At 36.8% G+C, this 19,946-nt stretch overlaps 1 protein-coding gene across 2 annotated transcripts in view; it reads left to right on the top strand.

Annotated features, from left to right (window-relative positions):
• DNAAF4 (dynein axonemal assembly factor 4) overlaps positions 1 to 19,946 on the top strand; it is a 96,793-nt gene that overhangs the window by 7,062 nt on the left and 69,785 nt on the right. For both annotated transcript variants that reach the window (XM_027840879.1, XM_027840880.1), the window contains exon 3: positions 2,080 to 2,213. In XM_027840879.1, coding sequence (XP_027696680.1) covers positions 2,080 to 2,213 — 134 coding nt within the window. The remainder of the gene's footprint in view (positions 1 to 2,079; positions 2,214 to 19,946) is intronic.

Raw genomic sequence — 19,946 nt, 5'->3', positions numbered from 1 at the left:
ACAAACTTGAGGACTTAGAGAGCCTTATGTGGCCTCGAGGCTTCAGGTTCCCCACCCCTGTTCTAGACTATGAAGATAGGATGGTCTTCTTAACTACAAAGGTCTTAGCTGTACAAGCATTTTCCCAGTCTAGTGCAGACTGACTGGCACCTGTCTTGGCTCCCAAGGACACACAGGGAGTCCAGTTTGGGATGTAAACAATAAATTATGTCAGCTTGGGGAGGATGGGTGGGGCTCTATCTGTGACACATTAAGGGCCTCCTGCATACTCTGGGTCCAATGTTTCTAGAAAATATGGCAACTCAAAAAGGCAAGTTCAGAGTTCCCCTTAACAGTCTTTAACACACCTTTGGAGAAATATCTATTTTTTAATTTTTCTCTAACTATAGCTTAATGCTATAAGCCCATGTAGCTCAGCACCTCCTATAACATACTCCAATTTATATATATTATCAAATGTCTTAACCTAGGTCTTCCCAACTCCAAGGCTGACCCTTTATCCACTGTGCCAGACTGCCACTCTTCTGAGGAAATAAGAAGACTACTTGTTTTTAGTCTTAGCCAAGTAGCATTTGTGGCAGGCACTGTGCCAAGCACTGGGGAAACAAAGAAAGGCAAAAGACAATCCTCGCTCTCTGGGAGCTCACAGTTTAATGGCGGGAGATGATATTCAAACAACTATGTACAAACGCTTAAGTTATATACAGGATAAATTGGAGATAATATCATGAAGGCAGGGCTTTTGAGAAAAGGCACTTTGCAGAAGGTTTTAGCTGTGACTTGAAGGAAGCCAGGGGAACTAGGACGGGGAGAAGAGGTGAAAGAGAGTCTTGGTTCTCAATATTTGAACACATCAAGTCATCATATCCTGCCCTTCTCTGGAGAACTGACTGTATCGTGCTTCCACATTTGTCTTCCATACTAATCTCTTTCTTTTCTGTATGTAAATCTAGATTTTGTCATATCAAAAACTGGAACCAAGAAGAATGGCATATTTTAAGGATTCCTGAGAATGTGGATTGGCACTCTACCGACTCTAGTGTCAGGTGCCACCAAGGGTGTACTTGGAGTCACAATAGTCATAACTCTATATAAACAAACCTTTTTGGAAAGTTAAGTCTCTAAGCCAATAGCTGAGCAGAACAAGAAGTACTCTGGTAAAGTAAAGGAGTATTGGCATGTGATTTTCTCTAAAACCCTTGGTACTATAATACAGTAATTATTTTCCCCCAAATTTATTCTTGTTATTTATATAGCCAATGGGACTTTCTGAAGGAAGATTCCAAAAGAGATTTTCAAAATGTCTCCTAATAGGTCAGACCAATGGAATAAAATTGTAGTTGTATTTTTTGATGTTTGCTTCCAAAAGTTGACCAATTGGTCTTCAGGAAAAGGTTAGAACTTTCTTTGTTGATCTTGTGGGTCCCAGATTGCTATTCACCCATCTTCCCGCCTATCTTGGACCATTCCTGTCAGTTTCAAATACGCATTACTGCACCGGCCCTGCAGTCAGGAGGACCTGAGTTCAAATGTGACCTCAAACACATAACACTTACTAGCTGTGTGACCCTGGGCAAGTCACTTAACCCCATTGCCTAGCAAAACAAACAAAAAAACAAATATACATTACTATTTTAAGAAAGGAGCTCAGCACAGTTTTTCTCAACTTTTCCCAGCAGCTACATTGATTTTAGACTTCTTTGGAATACTCTGTTATGCTCTGTTCTTCCCCTCCCTTACCTCTTTTCAACTTCCTTTTTGTGTTGTCTTCCCTCATTTGATTATAAGCTCTTTGTGGGAAGGGACTGTCTTTGTTTTTATTTGTATTTGTATCCCTAGCACTTAGTATGGTGCCTGGCACATAATAGGTGCTTAATAAATGTTTATTATTTATATAAAATTTATAAATATACTTATGTTTACATGTAAAATATATTCATAAATACATGATAACATATAAATAAAATACCTTTGTTATTATTGAATACTATTCTTTTTCAAATAAAAATAAAATTCATAAAATTCAAAAATAAAATTTAAAATAAAATTAATATTTTAATAAAATTTCTAAACTTTCAGTTGACAAAGAGATGATGCAAAGAATAAGAGAAAAATCTGTTTTACAAGCACAAGCAAAAGCAAAAGAACTGACTGAAGCAAAAGCTGTTGCAAAACGAGAAGATGAAAGATATGCTTTGAAGATAATGATGGAGGTAAGTTAAAGATGAACCAAAGAGTCCCTAAATGAGAAGTAACTGCATTAATTTCAACAAATATTTATTAGACACTTCTTAAATGCAAAACACAGGGGATACAAATATAAAAATGAGGCCTTTCTTTCCATCAAGGAACTTAACACTCTACTAAGTTACACATATATACAATATGCAGATAAGTAAATACAACATAATTTGTGGAGGGAGATAGCACTAAAAATGGGACAAAGAATCAGGAAAAGCTTCACAGAGGAAGCTGAATTTTGCCTTAAAGATAAGGATTCTGAGGGGTAGAAATGAAGAAGATTATAGAGGATAGAAGATGTGAATGCATGGAGGCAAGAGATAGACTTGAATCAAAGAACAATAGTCCAGTTTGGCTGAGATATAAGGGGTAATAATGAAATCAATCTAGAAAAATAGACTTGGGGCAGATAATAGGGAATTTTTAATGCTGTCCTGAGGTGTTTGTATTTTACATTATGAAAGGTAGGGACCTACTAAAGGTTTTTGAGCATGAGCAACCTGGTCTGATCTGTGCCTTAAGAAGACTATTTTGATAACTGTGTGGAAGATGGATTGGAGAAAGGGGAACTACTGGAAGCAGAAAGGCCATTTGATACACTGTTAAAATAGTCTAGGTGGGAGGTGATACGGACTTGAATTAGGTGAATGAGAAGGGAATGGATGCAAGGGGTGTGTAGGTAGGATCAACAGGACTTGAGGACTGATAAGGTGTACATATAATGAAGAGATAAGAGTTAAGAATAACTAGAGTTACGAAACTAAATGACTGAGAGGAAGGTAGTATCTTCAAGTGAGATAGTGATATTTGGAATAAGAGCAGGTTTAGTGAGGAAGATAATAAATTCTATTTTGGATTGTGTCAAACTGAAATAAAGAAGACTGCTCAAACAGTAAAAGCTAGAGTCTTTCAGCTGACACAAGGGAACTGCAATTCGGGGCCACCACTTGGCATCAGGGTGTAGGAGCGCCCAAGAGGGGCACAGCCAGGCAGGGTTAAATATATTTCAACAGGGAGGGAGTCTCATAGGAGGCATGTCCTGGAGAAGCTATTATGTAAGTTGTTTTTCATAACAACTGAAAGTCCATAGAGAAGTCTGGGGGAGTGCTCTGGTTTTGCTTGCCTGCAGGCAGTTTGCAGCCCTGGAATCAGGCAAGGTCATCTGTATACAACATTCCCCCCTCTTGGTCAAGATGAATTCAGTCACTGACCAAGAAAGGCATTGAAGTGACTGACTCATTGACAGGAGCTATTGGGGGCAGTCCCCTTCAACAAGCAGGCCTTACAAAGGCCCAAGGTGAAGAAGTAAAAGGGAAGGGTAACCCGCTCCCCATGTCCATTTCATCAATCCATCATATTTTAGGGCTCAGACATCCCATGCAGCTCTCTGGTTTCTGAGAACATCTCCTACTGTAATCATCTGGTCTTCTGGAAATCTCCCCTCCTAGGCATTCTGAAACAGGCAGGTTCTCAGAGCAACTTCTTCCATGAAAATATTTAAATGATTTGGCAACATTGTTAAACATCTATGTGACAATGAATAGCAGCAAAATGTACATATAATTTCTTAGGGTGGTAAATCTACAACCAAATTCTTGAAAGGAACAGATGACTCTTGGTTTTTATATATATACATACACACAAATGTATATACACATACACACATATATGTATGTACCATCATACATATGTGTGTATGTATGTGTCTATACATATTTTATACATGTATGAAAAACTGAACCCCACCATCTAACACAGTACCTCACATGTGCTTGATTTGAAATTATTACAAGACACTCAATAAAGAACTTATTGATCCATGCTGTCAGCAACAGCTTGCAGCATTACTGGACCAACTGAAATGTCTTGATGGCTTTTAAATCATTTGGTATTGGTGCATAGAGCAGTGGTGAAAGTTAATCTCATTAGCCATCTTCATTTAATTAAATGTACAATAGGCTTTTAGCAGTATCTTTTTTACATTTAATTGTAACAGTGATCATCAGAGATTTCTTGAAGAGGTGTACATACTACCACGGCTGCTTATACATATTTCAATATTGGGGTAGATGTAGAGGCACTTAATTACCTTTCAGAGAGGAAGGAAAAAAAAGATAGAAGGTATCTCATTGAGATTGGATCTGACATAAGTCACACTTGGTATGAAAATGCAGTTTGCCTAAAAATACTGTAATAGTGACATAGTTAAGACAACATTCTAAAAGTAGATAGACAAAAGCTAGAAACAGAACACAAGTTACCAAAGTTCATAAACCTGGCAATGAAACAAAATATTAATGGAAGGAAAAAGGTTAAAATAGTATAAAAATACTTTAAAACAAAAACACCAGATAGTAATAAAATAAATTCTATCAAAAAACCTATTATGAAACAAAACACTTTTCCTACACATGTTTCTCTGCCATTCTAAGAACAGAACCTAAGATAATTAATTAGTAATACTCTTCTGTACTTACTACTTTAAAATTTTGTTTTTAACAAAAGGTATTATGTTTTGCTGATGTGCTTGCTCAGGCACAAATCAATGAAAAAATGCTAAATAAATACATAGAGCCATCATAATATTTGAATGCCAGGAGCATGAAAGCCAAAATGTCTTTTTAACCATTAATAGAACAACTCATTTCCCCTTCAGGAGGATGAGATGCTGCTAAAGATCTAATAACAACACTTTTTATAAATAGGTGACTTCTATGCACAGAAATGAATTGACCCCAGAAATGCTTATTTTAACAAAAGGCTATGGTGGGGTGGTCCAAATAGAGTAAGTAAATAATTCCAGATTGTATCAGAAGAGTTGTCTTCAGTAAAATGTGTTCAGTTGCTAACTATGCTCAAAGGAACTGAATATTAAACCATACAGACCACTGTTCTCAAATCTTCTTTAAAACTTTGGGCAATTTGCTTGCATTTCAAAGCATGCTCTATATATAAGTGTTAATGCCACGTTAAATAGTAAACCTAAGTAAAAAATTGGAATTCCCTTTGAGGTAACACAGGATATTCCATAAGTTATTTTCCTTTAAGGGTAAGCCTTTTCTTTAGAACAAAACTAAAGATGTTTTGGATCTAATTACAAACAAATTAATATATGTATATTCTGGTCCCACAAACACATCATAACTTTTTGAAAAATTTAAGGACTTTATCTTATGCATGTATATATAACTATAAAAAGGCAGATGACAAAGCCAAATACCCATTTACTTGGTCGTTCAAGGTATGGAATCTTAGACTGAAAACGGCAGGAGGTGCTAAAGTATTGCAACAGTAATTATGTGAAGAAGGCCTGGCCCTAGTTAGATTTGTTGTGAGAGGAAAAAGCAGGTTGGGACCACTATAGCAGCCTCCAGGCCAAAGCCGAGAATGACTGAAACATCCCTACTTGCAATTGATTCCAGGTGAGAAGAGCAGAAGAGGACCATGGGTAGGCTCAGCATTCATCAGGTGGGAAGATGTGTTGTATGGAAAGCTAAGTCAAGAGTCCTACCGTGGCCTTCCTAAGGTTGACCTCCCAACCCAATCTGTCCCAGGGACAGATATCTACTGGGCAGAGGTCACAGACCTCACTCCCATTCAGCCGCTGGCATGTTCCCTTAAGCAGGGAACCGTTGGCTTATGGACATAACTTGAAAAGGAAGCTCAAAAAAAAAATTCATGGTCCCAAAAAGTTTCACCTCAGACAGCAAAGTCCCGCTAATCACAATGGGGTTGGATACAATTGTTACCAACACTGTCAAGCTTTGCAATAAATTAACTAGCAAATAAAAAGTTATCAGGCCTTCAAAAAATCTTATAAAAGATTTTGAGTAACATTCTTTTGTGATGATTAAAAAGGTCCAAGAGACAAAGTTTCTGGGTAATTTAATCAGTTTATTAATAAGGCCAACACATTTATTAATAAAAGGAGGGTCATTTGGTCATTTCTCTTAGACCAAAGATAATTGTGGTGGCAGGCTCACAGGTTATATACCCTTTGAAGAGTAGGTGTGGGTGGGAATCAACCCTGATTGGTTAACAATGAGAGAATGAATATTACAGTGAGGGGATGGACCTGAACTTTGATTAAGTCATTTACTTCTTAAGTTAACCCCAGCCTTGGGCAACCTATTCAAAGAATTTCTGCCCCACCCAAGCCTGAGCAGAACACAATAGCTCCCCTATCTGAGTGGGGTCTGAACAAGAAAGTTAGCCTGATCTCATCAGCAATGTTCTTCAAGAGACTGAATTTATAAAATCAGGACTTTAAGAAAAAAGGTGAGAACTCTGGATCTCCCCATGTCATTGGTTGTTAATAATAATTTCTCTTATTTTTCTTTTAATACTCTCCTTTCTCAAATACAGCTTAAAATCGAACCTGATATAAAAAGTCAGTTATTAAAATTAGTAAAGTTACTAACCCTTTAAAGTAAAAATATATTTCTAGGACTAGTCTATTAAGACAAAATTGGTTAAAGATATAAACATATTCCTACTTAACTCTCTCCCCTCTCATCAAGAAATTTCAAAGGGGAGGAGATCCAATTTTTCTAAGTGGAGTAATGCACAAATTCTTTCACAGGGCTTCACTATTTTTATAAGTGATTTGAAACTTGAAACAAAACTCATTATCAGTCAGGTGACCTCACTTTAATTGAATGCATTTCTACATTACTTTACAGAGAAAATCATACATAGCTTTATTACAACAGAACAAATTTAGATGGAACTTAATTTCTGCAAAAAGTGAAGTTACTATGAATGCTTGGCCAGTTATCTCTGTGGTAACTTTCTGAAACCTCCTACTTAAAACTCCCAAGATTAGTGAGTGAACAATCCAACATTTGGTGAATTCTGCTTCACAATGATAGGAAGAGCCTACATCAAAAGATGTCTCATAGCTCTCAGGTTTGAGCATTACAGAACTTATCCCATGCACCAGGAGAGTTGAAACAAACTTAGAACCATGTCAAATAGTGAGTCTCACACATCTTACCAGATAAAACAATGAAGAGATTTTTGCATATAATTCATCTTTAAATTAATAGTACTAGGAAATATATATAAAGCTTTATCAATTTAGTTCCCATAACTGTTATTATTAGGTTAGCTCAAGGTATATGGGTCAAGTATTATAAGGCATTATAATTAGAATTATTCTAGGTAGAAGGCTGATTTTTGGTCTAGGCAAAAACTTTAGGGAATTTGGTTTGTTGCTGGCAGGAAATGACCCATCTCAAGTCCCTGAGAGTTTTCACAAAGAGAATTAATATAATGAATGAAGCACTGAAAGTGACAATAGACAACATTTATATAGTGTTTGAGGTATGAATTGGTCAAGGCCTGATGTTAAGTCCTCTATAAACAAAAGCTTCTTATAAACCATTTTTGAAAGGTGGGTGAGCAGAATTAGTAGATACTTATCCAACCTTTCCTTATATCCTGGTAAAGCTGCATCAATTCTTAGTCTCTAGCCTAGTTTACCTATCCCTGAGGCTTTCCAGATAAGGAATCAGGAAATACCAAGCTTCATGTCACAAAGAATAATCACACAAAGTTTCCCATATCCTTTTTTCTTTCCACAAAACCAGAAAACTTCCTCAAACATGTTTAAACTTTCTTCCTTGACACCTCTACCTCCTCTCTTCCCTCCCCCCTCTCTCATATATATATATGTGTGTGTGTGTGTGTGTTTGTATATATGTATATGTATGTGTGTATGTGTGTATGTGTATTCATTCTGCCAGTGTTCCCTATCTTTCTTATTTCCCAGACTATATTCATTCCACTGAATATTTTGTTCATAATTTTAGCATGTATTGTTAAACAAAACTATTAACTTATTGAGACTTATTCTTAAGGTACAATATTAACTATCGAAATACCTATAACAATTAAACTGTTAAGTTATGGCCAATCAGTTACAATTCTGTTATTTGCTAAAAAATGGAGGCACCAAAAACCCATTAAGAGGTTCTTAGCAACAGCTTATAAAAACTGGGTTCATGTAATAACAATTAAGTTCTGGTATTTATCACAGAAGTAACACAAAGCATTTAAAAAAAATAAATATCATGTATATTTCAAATTGTTTTCTTAAATTACCTTTTCTATCTTTGTGTTTGTGTGTATGTGTGTGCAAGAAGCAAAAGAGTTCTCAAAAATTTAAATACATAATCTATTATTTAAAAAATGGGTAGAAGTTTCATATAAATTAGCAAGATTTCTAAGTTCAAACATATACCTCTTTTATTACTTTAATTTGTAAAATTCCCAAGTATCCAATTAGATTTTCTAATCAAATCCCATTTACCTTTTGGTTGGTTCCCAATTCACACAAACTTTTCTCTTTTCCATGAGTTAACACTTAAAACTATTTGGTGGTCAAGAAGCCAGACAGTTCCCCAGATTCAAATTGAACATAATTTACAAACCTTAATTTTGGGGTTTAATTAAACCTGGATTTACAGTTTCTAATATTCAAGATCAATTCTCAATTAAAGTTTTAGTTAGTTAGAAACAAATTACTTAAAAGAAGGTAAAAAATATCAATGCTCTAACTATCTTTCTGTGTAAATTACCTTTCTGACAATTATGCTTTTTCTGGCAGAGAGATTTGCATTGCACAGTGAGCAACATTTTCATAAGAATGGGGCTTGTTCAAATTAGTTGGTTGGGAGGGGGAAAGGGAATACCTGCAATAAAAGCCATCTCAAACTGTTTTTTTATTTTTTAAAATTAATTTATTTATTTTTAGTTTTCAACAATCACTTCCATAAAGTTTTGAATTTTAAATTTTCTCTCCCTCCTTCTCCACCTCCCTCCCCATGATGGCATGCAATCTAATATAGGCTCTACATATACATTCCTATTAAACATGTTTTCACATTAATCATATTGTAAAGAAGAATTAGAATCAATAGGAGGAACCACAAGAAAGAAGAAACAAAACAGAACAAAACAAAAAAAAGAGCAAATAGTAGGCTTTGATCTGCATTCAAACTCCATGGTACTTTCTCTGGATGTGTATAGCATTTTCCATCATGAGACTTTTGGAGATATCTTAGATCCTTGCATTGCTGAGAAGAGCTAAGTCTATCAAAGTTAGTCATTGCACAATGTGGCTGTTACTGTGTATAGCATTCTGGTTCTGCTCAACTCACTCAGCATCAGTTCATACAAGTCTTTCCAGGTTTTTCTGAAGGCTGCTTGTTCATCATTTCTTACAGCACAATAGTATTCCATTATATTCATATACTATAACTTGTTCAGCCACTCCTCAACTGATGAGCATCCCCTCGATTTCCAATGCTTTGCCACCACAGAAAGAGCTGTTATAAATATTTTTGTACATTTGGGTCCTTTTCCCATTTGTATAATCTCTTTGGGATACAGACCTAGAAGTGGTATTGCTGGGTCAAAGGATATACACATTTTTTATAGTTCTTTGGGCATAGTTCCAAATTGCTCTCCAAAATGGTTAGATCATTTTACAACTCCACCAACAATGCATTAGTGTTACAATTTTCCCATATCTCCTCCAACATTTATCATTTTCCTGTTTTGTCATGTTGGCCAATATGATAGGTGTGATGTGGTACCTCAGAGTTGTTTTGATTTGCATTTCTCTAATCAATAGTGATTTAGAGCATTTTTTCATATAGATGGCTTTAATTTCTTCATCTGAAAACTGCCTGTTCATAGCTTTTGACCATTTATCAATTGGAGACTATCTTGTAGTCTTATACATTTGAATTAGTTCTCTATATATTTTAGAAATGAGGCCCTCATCAGAGACACTGATTGTAAAAATTCTTTCCCAGTTTTCTGCTTCCTTCCTAATCTTGGTTGCATTGACTTTATGCAGAAACTTTTCAATTTAATGTAATCAAAATTATCCATTTTGCATTTCATAATGTTCTCTATCTCCTGTTTGGTCATAAATTCTTCTGTTCTCCATAAATCTGACAGGTAAACTATTCCTTGCTCTCCCTGGTTGCTTATAGTGTTAGCCTTTATATCGTAACCCATTTTGACTCTATTTTGGTATATGGTGTAAGATGTTGGTCTATGCCTAGTTTCTGCCATACTCTTTTCCAGTTTTCCCAGCTGTTTTTGTCAAATAGTGAGTTCTTATCCCAGAAGATGGGGTTTTTGGGTTTATCAAATAATAGATTGCTATAGTCATTGACTACTGTGTCTTGTACCTAACCTATTCCCCTGATCCACCCCTCTATTTCTTAGCCAGTACCAAGTAGTTTTGATGATTGCTGCCTTATAATACGATTTAAGATCTGGTATGGCTAGGCCACCTTCCCTAGCATTTCTTTTCATTAGTTCCCTTGATATTCTGGACCTTTTGTTCTTCCAGATGAATCTTGTTATTTTTTTCTAGCTCTATAAAATAATTTTTGGTAGTTTGATTGGTATGGCACTGAATAAGTAAATTAACTTTGGTAGAATTGTCATATTTATTAGATTAGCTCAGACTACCCATGAGCAACTGATGTTTTTCTAATTATTTAGATGTGACTTTATTTTTGTGAAAGGTGTTTTGTAATTGTAGTTCCTGGGTTTGTTTTGGCAGGTTCAAATTGTTTCTGTCTTATTGCTGTTTTTGCTACTATTGGCTGTCATTATGTGCTATTACTACACTCTACCCCTCCCACCTGTCAGACCATGAAGAGGAGAAGGAAAAAAATCAGCCAGCTTTTTACTCATGGACACACACACACACACACACACACACACACACACAACACACACAGCTTTTTACTCATGGACACAACACGCACACAGCACACTTAACATAAGTGGCACTCCACAAAGACAAACAAAAATAAAAAAAACATATGTTTAGCAGCTGGACCTTTTGAAGTGGCCACATATGGTCCATAATTATAATCCTAGCACCATGCTGGAACAGACCCAAAATTGCCCATGAGTCTTAACAAACCTTCAGTTGAAGAGCCAAGAACTCAACCAAAAAGAGACAGGAGTTTGGGAAATTCAAGAAACTTACTCACACAGACCAGACCATTGAGTCAAATCCAGACTGGAACATAAGAGGTCCCGGCTGGTACTAGGTGTCTGGAGTTGAAAGTGGCAGTTGGGCAGGTACCCACTTCTTGACACCAGATATGGCAACTTTAAATAAAGAAGACCGCCAAAACAGTAAAAACAACAACAACAACAACAACAACAACTGAGGGTCTTATAACTGAGGCAAGGGAATTGCAATTCAGGGCCCCACCAGGGAACATGCAACAGTAGGGTGCAGAAGTGCCCAAGAGAAGCAGGGCAGGGTTAAATACATTTCAGCAGAGAGGGAGTCTCATGAGAGGCACAACCTGGAAAAGCTGTTATATAAGTTGTTTTGCATAACAACTGAAAGTCCATAGAGAAGGCTGGGGCAAGGCTCTGGTTTTGCCCTCAGCCAGTGTGCAGCCCTGGGATCAGGCAAGGTCAGTTGCATTCAACATGTTGAGTTTTGGATGCTAATGGGACATCTAGCTGATATCCAGCAGGTAATCAATGATTTAAGACTGATATTTAAGAGAGAGATTAGGGTAGATATGTAGATTTGGGAAATTATTTGCTTTGAAATTAAATTTATGAGAGCAGATGATATTATCATGGGAGAAAGTATAGACTGAGAAAGATGAGAAGTGGGCCTAGGATAAAGCCTTGAATGATACCTACAGTTAGGGAATGGAAGATCCATCTAGCAAAGTCCACAAAATCCAGCAAAAGAGGCTGAGAAAGCAACATTTAATGTGGAAACCAGAAGAGAGCAGTGTTATGGAAACCAAGGAAAGATTCCAGGAGGAAAGGATGGTTTTTGATGTCAGAAGCTTCAGAGAGGTCAAGGAGGATGAGGAATGGGGGGAAAAAAAGGCCATCAGATTTAGTAGCTAAGTGTTCTTAGTTAACTTTTGAGAGAAAAGATTTGATGGAGTGGTAGGGCACTCAGGCAGATTCCAAGAGGCTGAGGAGTAGGTGCAGTTTAACAACTAGCTTTCTAGTGGGGAAATGTATACATGATATGTTTTTAAGTTCGATCTTTGTTGTTAACATTTCTTGTGTCATTTTCTTAAATCTAGACAATCAACAAAATAAATCAAGTCCTGATTTATGAAACTTTCTGATTTCCAAGGTGAACATATTCATACTGAATATTTAACAATCAGCCCTTTTGTAGGAGCTGGCTCCAGCAAACCGCTGCGAAGGTAGTAAGAAGAGAATTGCAGAAAATCAGAAATGGAAAGGACCTGAAAGGTCAATCTATACCTGAATATGAATCCCATTTATAACATCTCTGAGAATTGATCTTCTAGTTGCTGGGCTTAAAGACTTGCAGTGATGAATAATTCACCATCTCCTCCCTAGGTTACCCAATTGTTAGGACATTTTTTTCTTTATATGAATCTAAAACCTTCTTTACTGTAACTTATACTTTTTGCTTTTGCTTTCGGGGGATAAGTAAACCCAATCTAATCCCTCTTCCTTATGAAAGCTATTCAAACATTTGAATATATTTACTATGTCCTCCTCAAGTCTTCTTTTCTTAAGGCTAACCATTCCTGTTTCCTTCAACTAATCCTTGTATGTCTCCTACTGTGATTTCCAGTTCTCTCGCCATCCTGTTCATACTTCTCTGGATGTTATACATCTTGTAAATGCTTTTTCTAAAATGTGGCACCCAAAATTAAGCTCTTTACTGCAGATGTGGTCTTAGCAAGGCAGAGTGCAATAGACCTATGATATACCTTGTTTTCTGCAATACTTCAGTGGTCTAGTCATTGTGGGTTCCCTAATGGTTTAGGTTGCTCTTAATCTACACCTCACTCCATGCCTCTCTTATCTATTATCTTCCCGAAAATCCTCTGTAGGAGGTACACTGGACATGCTGGTAAGAGTGGAACTTCTACATCTGTTAACATTGCATAGATACCAGTGGAACAGGGAGGTTTATTCTATATTCTTGCTACATGACTGACCTACCTTCTTTCTTTGTCATGCATCTCTTTGACATATATCTATAGCTGTATCTATCTATCTATATCCTTTATACCTTTCATTTCTATGAAATTCTTTTTCTGATGATATAATTTCTTACTACCACAGTGTGCCTCTCCATTGCCCATTGAAATATCCTCAACTTTAATTGTTCAGAGACTGTAGTATTACATGAATATTTAATATTACATTTAGTTGTTAAAAGCAGTGTACAGTTTCTCAAAGACAATCCAGCTTACCTTCTTCCTTTTTAAGTTTTGATCCCAATTCCTTGTCCATCCACTGTGGCTTGTCAAGACATCTGTACTGATGGCTATCTCTAGAAGGTTTTCATTCAACTCCATATTTGAACAGTTGATATTCTTCACCTCATGTGTGTGTTTCTGTTTTCCATGAGAGGATAGGTAGACTGAACTCTTTGGAATTATTGTAGATTTCATTATGAGGCTCAGTTGTGTTCTGGGGCTGGATGTAGTCTGTGTGATCTCATTTACAAAAAGGGGATCTCACTGTCTGTAGGGAATTCCTTTTCAAGACCTGGACAACCACCATGATGATGGCAAACACATTGGGGAGCATTCATCTTGTTAGTGTATGCCTTGCTTGATATTAATAATCAGAAGATCATCAATCAAAGTGATCTGTTATTACATTTTTAAGGAATTGTGAATGAGTTTAACACTTTGGAGACAGTTTTTAGAAAAATGCCACATTTCACTCTATTGAATTAAATTTTAAAAATCGTCAACAAAGTGGTCACAGTTGGATTTAGTACTCTTTGCATCTTTCAGTTGTTTGTTTGACTATAAAAATTGCTAATTAGGAGTGATTAGTAATTAGGACTTTTTTTGCCTGAAGAAAAGGAAGGGATAAGTTAGGGAGCCAGGATGCAGGGAGCTTACCTGTACTAAAGCTGCAGGGGTGGAGGAAGCAAGTCTTGGGACAATGCTATCCACACCCTAGTTGTTATTCTAATCTGCTGCAGTGTATCATCTGCAAAAGCCTGTTTCTTCCTTTTTTTTGTGATTTCTTCACATGTGTGTAGGTAAAGATTTTATAGATATGGAAAGTAGGCATAAGGTTTGTAGTTAATATTCCCTTTCAGTAATAACAATCTGTGTTTTTCTCAACATTTTATATCCTTTTTTTTAGATACCTTGAGAATTGTTACATCAACACCCTCAAAATTATCACCTCTTATACAGACCTACTCTGTGTATACTTGGTCTAGTTCAGTTTCTGGTCTCACTTTTGTTTTCTTTAGTGTACTTTCTACTTTCTCATGTAGGACATTGAAGACTGTGTTATTAGAGTCCAAACATGGTAGCTGTACTGTTAATTACGGAAAAAGTAATTTATTTTATTTTATTTTGGGCTAGGCAATGGGGTTAAGTGACTTGCCCAGGATCACACAGCTAGTAAGTGTTATGTGTCTGAGGCCGGATTTGAACTCAGGTCCTCCTGAATCCACTGGGGCTCTATCTACTGCACCACCTACCTGCCCCTGGAGTTTGAATTGTACATAAGCATTTTCCTTGGCTGCCTTATCTCCTTTCTTAAGTGTTACATCATGAAAAAATAAAATGATTGTGTTCTGACAAGAAATAAATAGTTGCTGAAATGGAAGTCATTTCTGACTTAGCAATCTGTGAACAATCCTATTATTGACTTGTTACAGCAAAGGACAGAATCAGTAGAAAATAAACAATAAAAATGAGAAGATATGACATATGTATGAGGCAAAACCAATAGTTTCTAGGTTCTTTTGTTTTCCTTGTGAGAATTTATGGTAGCTGTACTTCCTTAGAAATGATGATATTCTGTTTCAGTGTTTGTCACCTATCTATTTCCCATTTTTGTGTATTAGTAGTTTATTTAGATCATGTTGGTGTGACCTTATATGTATACCATGTCTTTTTATTTTTATTATTTCTTCTAATTTGCTATTTTTTTTGTCTTTTGCTGTAAGAAATCATTGGTAAGATTGTTCACTGACAGCAGACTTGGAAATGACCCTCAATAACCATTTATTTCTTGTCAGAATATAAATCCATTTCATCTTTTTTGTGTGTTGTTTTTTTCAGTGCTTGTATTATCTGTTGTCTCTTGACTCTTCTTGAAAAAAGAGTATCAATGATGGATAGACTTGAGTTTTTATATAGTTTACAATTCTTTTGTCTCTCTTGTTCCTTCTTCTGAACCATATTTTCCAACATATTTTTTGCTATTATCCTATGCCCACCTATGCATTGAGATCACATTGATTTTTTCAGTATATATTGATTTAATTTAGAGTTAATTAGAGAACTAATTAAGTTCTTTCTTTCTTTCTTTTTTTTATTAATTTATTTTGATTTATCAACAATCACTTCCATAAGCTTTTGAGTTTTAAATTTTTCTCCCCCCTCTCCCTACCTCCCTCACCAAGACCCATTGCAATCTAATATAGGCTATACATATATATTCTTATTAAACATATTTTCTCATTAGTGATGTTGTAAGTAAGAATTAGAACTAATAAGAGGAACCACCAGGAAGAGGAACAAAACACAACAGAAGAAAAAGAATAGCCTATAGTATGCTTTGATCTGCATTCAAACTCCATAGTTCTTTCTTCAGATGTGGATAGCATTTTCCATCATGAGGCTTTTGGAGATGTCTTAGATCCTTGTTAAGTCTATCAAAGTCAGTCATCACTTGATGTGGCTGTTACTATATACAGCGTTCTGGTTCTGCTCACTTCACTCAGTATCACACCATCAGCATCAAAGTTTTTCCAGGTTTATCTGAAGTCTGCCTGTTAATTATTTCTTATACCACAATAGCATTCCATTTCATTCACATATCACATTCACAATTATGATAATTGTTTGTTTTTCTCTTCGTCCTTTTCCCCTCCATTTATGCTTTTCTTTCTCCTTTCTCCTTTTCCCTACTCACTAATGTTTTGCTTTTGACCACCCTCAGTCCCACCTCCCTTCTATTATACCCCCTCCCTTTTCTTTCCCCTTTTCCCTCCTACTGCCTGTAGGGCATATTATATTTCTATACCTAACTGATTATGTTATTCTCTTCTTAAGACAAATCTGGTGAGAGTAAGGTTCAAACAATGCCCATCTCCCTCCCTTCTTTCCCTCTGCTGGAATAGGTTTTTGTGCCTTTTCCTGTGATGTAATTTACCCTTGTCTAACTCCTCCTTTCCTTTTCTCTCAGTACATTTTCTTGGTTAGATCAGATTAATTCACTTACTTGGATCCATTTAACCCACTTGATTAGTTTTTTTCATCGGTTCATCATTTTCATAATTACATCAAAGTCAATTTATACCCACCCCCTTTATGTATACCCCTTTAATATGGTGTAATAACAATACAGTTCTCAAGAGTTACAAGTGTCATCTTCCCTTGTAGGGATGTAAAGAGTTTGCCCTTATTAATAACATGTTGTTACTTTCTGTCCCGTTTACCTTCCTATGTCTCTCTTGAGTCTTGTATTTGAAGATCAAATTTTTTGTTGAGCTCTGGTTTTTTTATCAGGAAGGTATAGAAGTCCCCTATTTTGTTGAATATCCATCTCCTCCCCTGAAAGATCATGCTCATTTTTGCTGGGTTGTTGATCCTTGGTTGTAATCCAAGCTGTTTTGCCTTATGGAATATCATATTCCACGCCCTATAGTCTTTTAATGTAGAAGCTGCAAAGTCCTGTGTAATCCATGATATTTAAATTGTTTCCTTCTGGCTGCTTGCAGTATTTTCTCTTTGATCTGGTAATTTTGGAATTTGGCTATTATATCCGTTGGCGTTTTCAATTTGGAATCTCTTTCAGGAGGTGATTGGTGGATTCTTTCTATGGCTATTTTACCCTCTGGTTCTAGGACGTCAGGGCAGTTTTCCTTGATGATTTCCTGAAAGATACTGTCCAGGCTCTTTTTTTCATTGTGATTTGCAGGTAGACCAATAATTTTTAAATTGTCTCTCCTTGATCGATTTTCCAGGTCAGTTGTTTTACCAATGAGATATTTTACATTTTCATCTATTTTTTCATTCTTTTGTTTTTGTTTGACTGATTCTTGCTCTCTCATAGAGTCATTAGCTTCCATTTGCTCAATTCTAATTTTTAACAAATTGTTTTCTTCTATTAGATTTTGTACCTCCTTCCCCATTTGGCCAATTGTGTTTTTTAGGGACTTGTTTTCTTCAGTGTACTTTTTTCCCAGTTGACCAACTGTATTTTTTAAGGACTTGTTTTCTACAGTTAATTTTTGTCCTTCCTTTTCCAAGCTATTGACTCTCTTTTGCATACCTCTCATTTTTTTTCCCATTTTTTCTTTTACCTCTCTCATTTGACTTTTAAAATCCTTCTTGAGCTCTTCTAAGAAGGCTTTTTGGGCTTCAGTCCAGTTCGTATTCCCTTTTGAGGTTCCAGATGTGGGTTTGTTGACAATGTTGTCCTCTTCAGAATTTCTGCCTTGATCTTCACTCTTCCCATAATAAGAATCTATTGTTCGTTTCTTTTTGCTCATGGTGTTTGCTTATTTCCTGGCCTTTAAAGAGATTGGGCTCTCCTGCTGGGGAGCAGAGGGCATTGACCCAAGCTTCTTGTGTGGGGAGCCTAGGCCTTGGTTGATGGCTTTGTGTGCTGGGGCCTCCAATTTTGGCAGTTGGAGGCTGTAGGATTCTGGCAGCTTACCTGGTGTTGCGCTGGAAACAGCAATACTGGAACTTTAGGGGTAGGATTGGGTAGTGTGGCTCCTGGAGATTTCCTGCTCACCCAGGCCTTTCCTTCCTTTTGCTTTCTTCAGCTCTTTTCAGATGGATGTTGTAGGGTGTTTATTCACCTGGGGCCCCTTGGAGTGCTGCTTCCCTTAGTTTTGCTGAGGCACTGGGAGAGTGGGTTGCTGTAGAATGCCGAGGCACCTGGTGGTTTTCTGAGCTGGTTTCCATCGGTTCACCCATCCTCAATGAGGCACTTGGGGTTCAGGTGTTGGTGTTTGCCTGCTCCACCACCTGGGCTTCAAGATCTCCTCCTGGTATGCTGAGGTGGGGTTTTCCACTAGCTTGCCGGGATGCCTCCCATTCTGTACTGCTCCCCTTTCTCCAAGGTAAGAGGGGCCTTTCCAGTTAATCCCTCAAGCTACCTGGGCTACTGAACTGCTGCACCCCATCTTTCTTCTGGTTCAGCTGTTCCATGGTTTTTCCTGGGGTGATATTTTCTGGGCTTTCAGGGGTTAATCTAATTAAGTTCTTAGTAGAAGTTCTCTACCCTCTCATTCTCTAAAACAAATTATCAGTTGCAATTCTTTCCATGGTTTTGTTTTATTTTGTTTTGTTTCCACAAATGCTTATCATGAACAAGCCCTGATTGGATAGACAATAGAGTATGTGAAGAGTACTATGTGATCATACTGGATCACGTTAGGGTCAGATCGTGAACAGCTTTAAATCTCAAACACAGGAGATAATATTTGATTTTAGAGATAATGAGGAGCCACTGCAGCTTATTGAAAATTGCTTTGACTGCTGAGTGGAGGATGGATTAGAGTGGGGAAAGATAGGTTGGGTGGTGAGGTACAGCAGTTAGAAGATTACTGCAATAGTCATTACTTTTAGAGTAAGGGCCCAGACTAGAGTGGTGGCTGTATGTATGGAGAAAAGGGGGAAAATGTGAGAGATATTGTGGAGGTAGAAACAAGATTGATCACTGATTGGATATCTAGTATGAGTGAGAGAGCAATTAAAGGTGACTCTGAGATTTCTGCATGAAGAGAGAAGTATTGTGATGTGCTTATAGAAATAGGGAAGTTCAGAAGGGGGGTGGGTTGGGGAAGAATATAATGACTTCTGTTTTAGACATATTGAATTTGAGATGCCTGTTGAACATTCATTTTGAAATATCTAATAAATTAATAATAATGGTGATATTGGACTAGAAAGAGACTGGGGCTGTATACAGATTTAGGAATGACCTGCATAGAGATATTAAGTCCTTGGATGCTGATAAGATCACTAAGCAGGAGAGTATAGAAATAGAAGAGAAAACAGCCTAGGGCATAGCCTTGGGGTATATCTACAATTAGGCATATGATATGGATGGTTACTCATCAAAGGAAATTGAAAAGGAGTGGTCAGATAGAAGAACCAAAATAAAATGTATCACAGAATTCCAAATAAAGAATATCTAAGAGGAGAGGTGGTCAGTACTAACTAAAGCTTCAAAGAGGACAAAAAGGATGGAGATTAAGAAAAAGCCATCAAATTTAGCAATTATAAGATCTTTGGTCTAGCAGATATGTTGCAAAGAATGAGTAAGAGGAGAAGTGGAGGCAATGATTGTAGGCAGCTTTTACTAGATCTTTGACTGAGGAAAGATGGTCTAGTGAAGGGTGTTTTTTTGTTTTGTTTTGTTTTTGGATGAAAGAAACTTGAATGTGTTTGTTAGAAGGAGGGAGGGAAGAAATTAAAAGATGGGGAGCGGGAGCAGACGATGATTGTGGAGGCACTCTGGAGAAGATGGTAGGGGATGGGTTCAAGGTCATTGCAAAACAAAATGGCCAGATGTCCAGTGAAATGTTGCCTGTTGCCTTTGGCCACACAATAAGACCAACTTTGTTAATCCCTTTATTTGCCTTTCCAAGGAAAACTTTTGAGGCATCTTTCCATTTAGCTTCATCTTCCTTTTGTCTTCTT

This window comes from Vombatus ursinus, unplaced genomic scaffold (assembly GCF_900497805.2).
Source record: "Vombatus ursinus unplaced genomic scaffold, bare-nosed wombat genome assembly UNPS02014848.1, whole genome shotgun sequence".
Lineage (NCBI taxonomy): Eukaryota > Metazoa > Chordata > Mammalia > Diprotodontia > Vombatidae > Vombatus > Vombatus ursinus.
The sequence above is the reverse complement of the archived record's forward strand: the minus strand, read 5'-3'. Positions and strand labels throughout refer to the sequence as shown.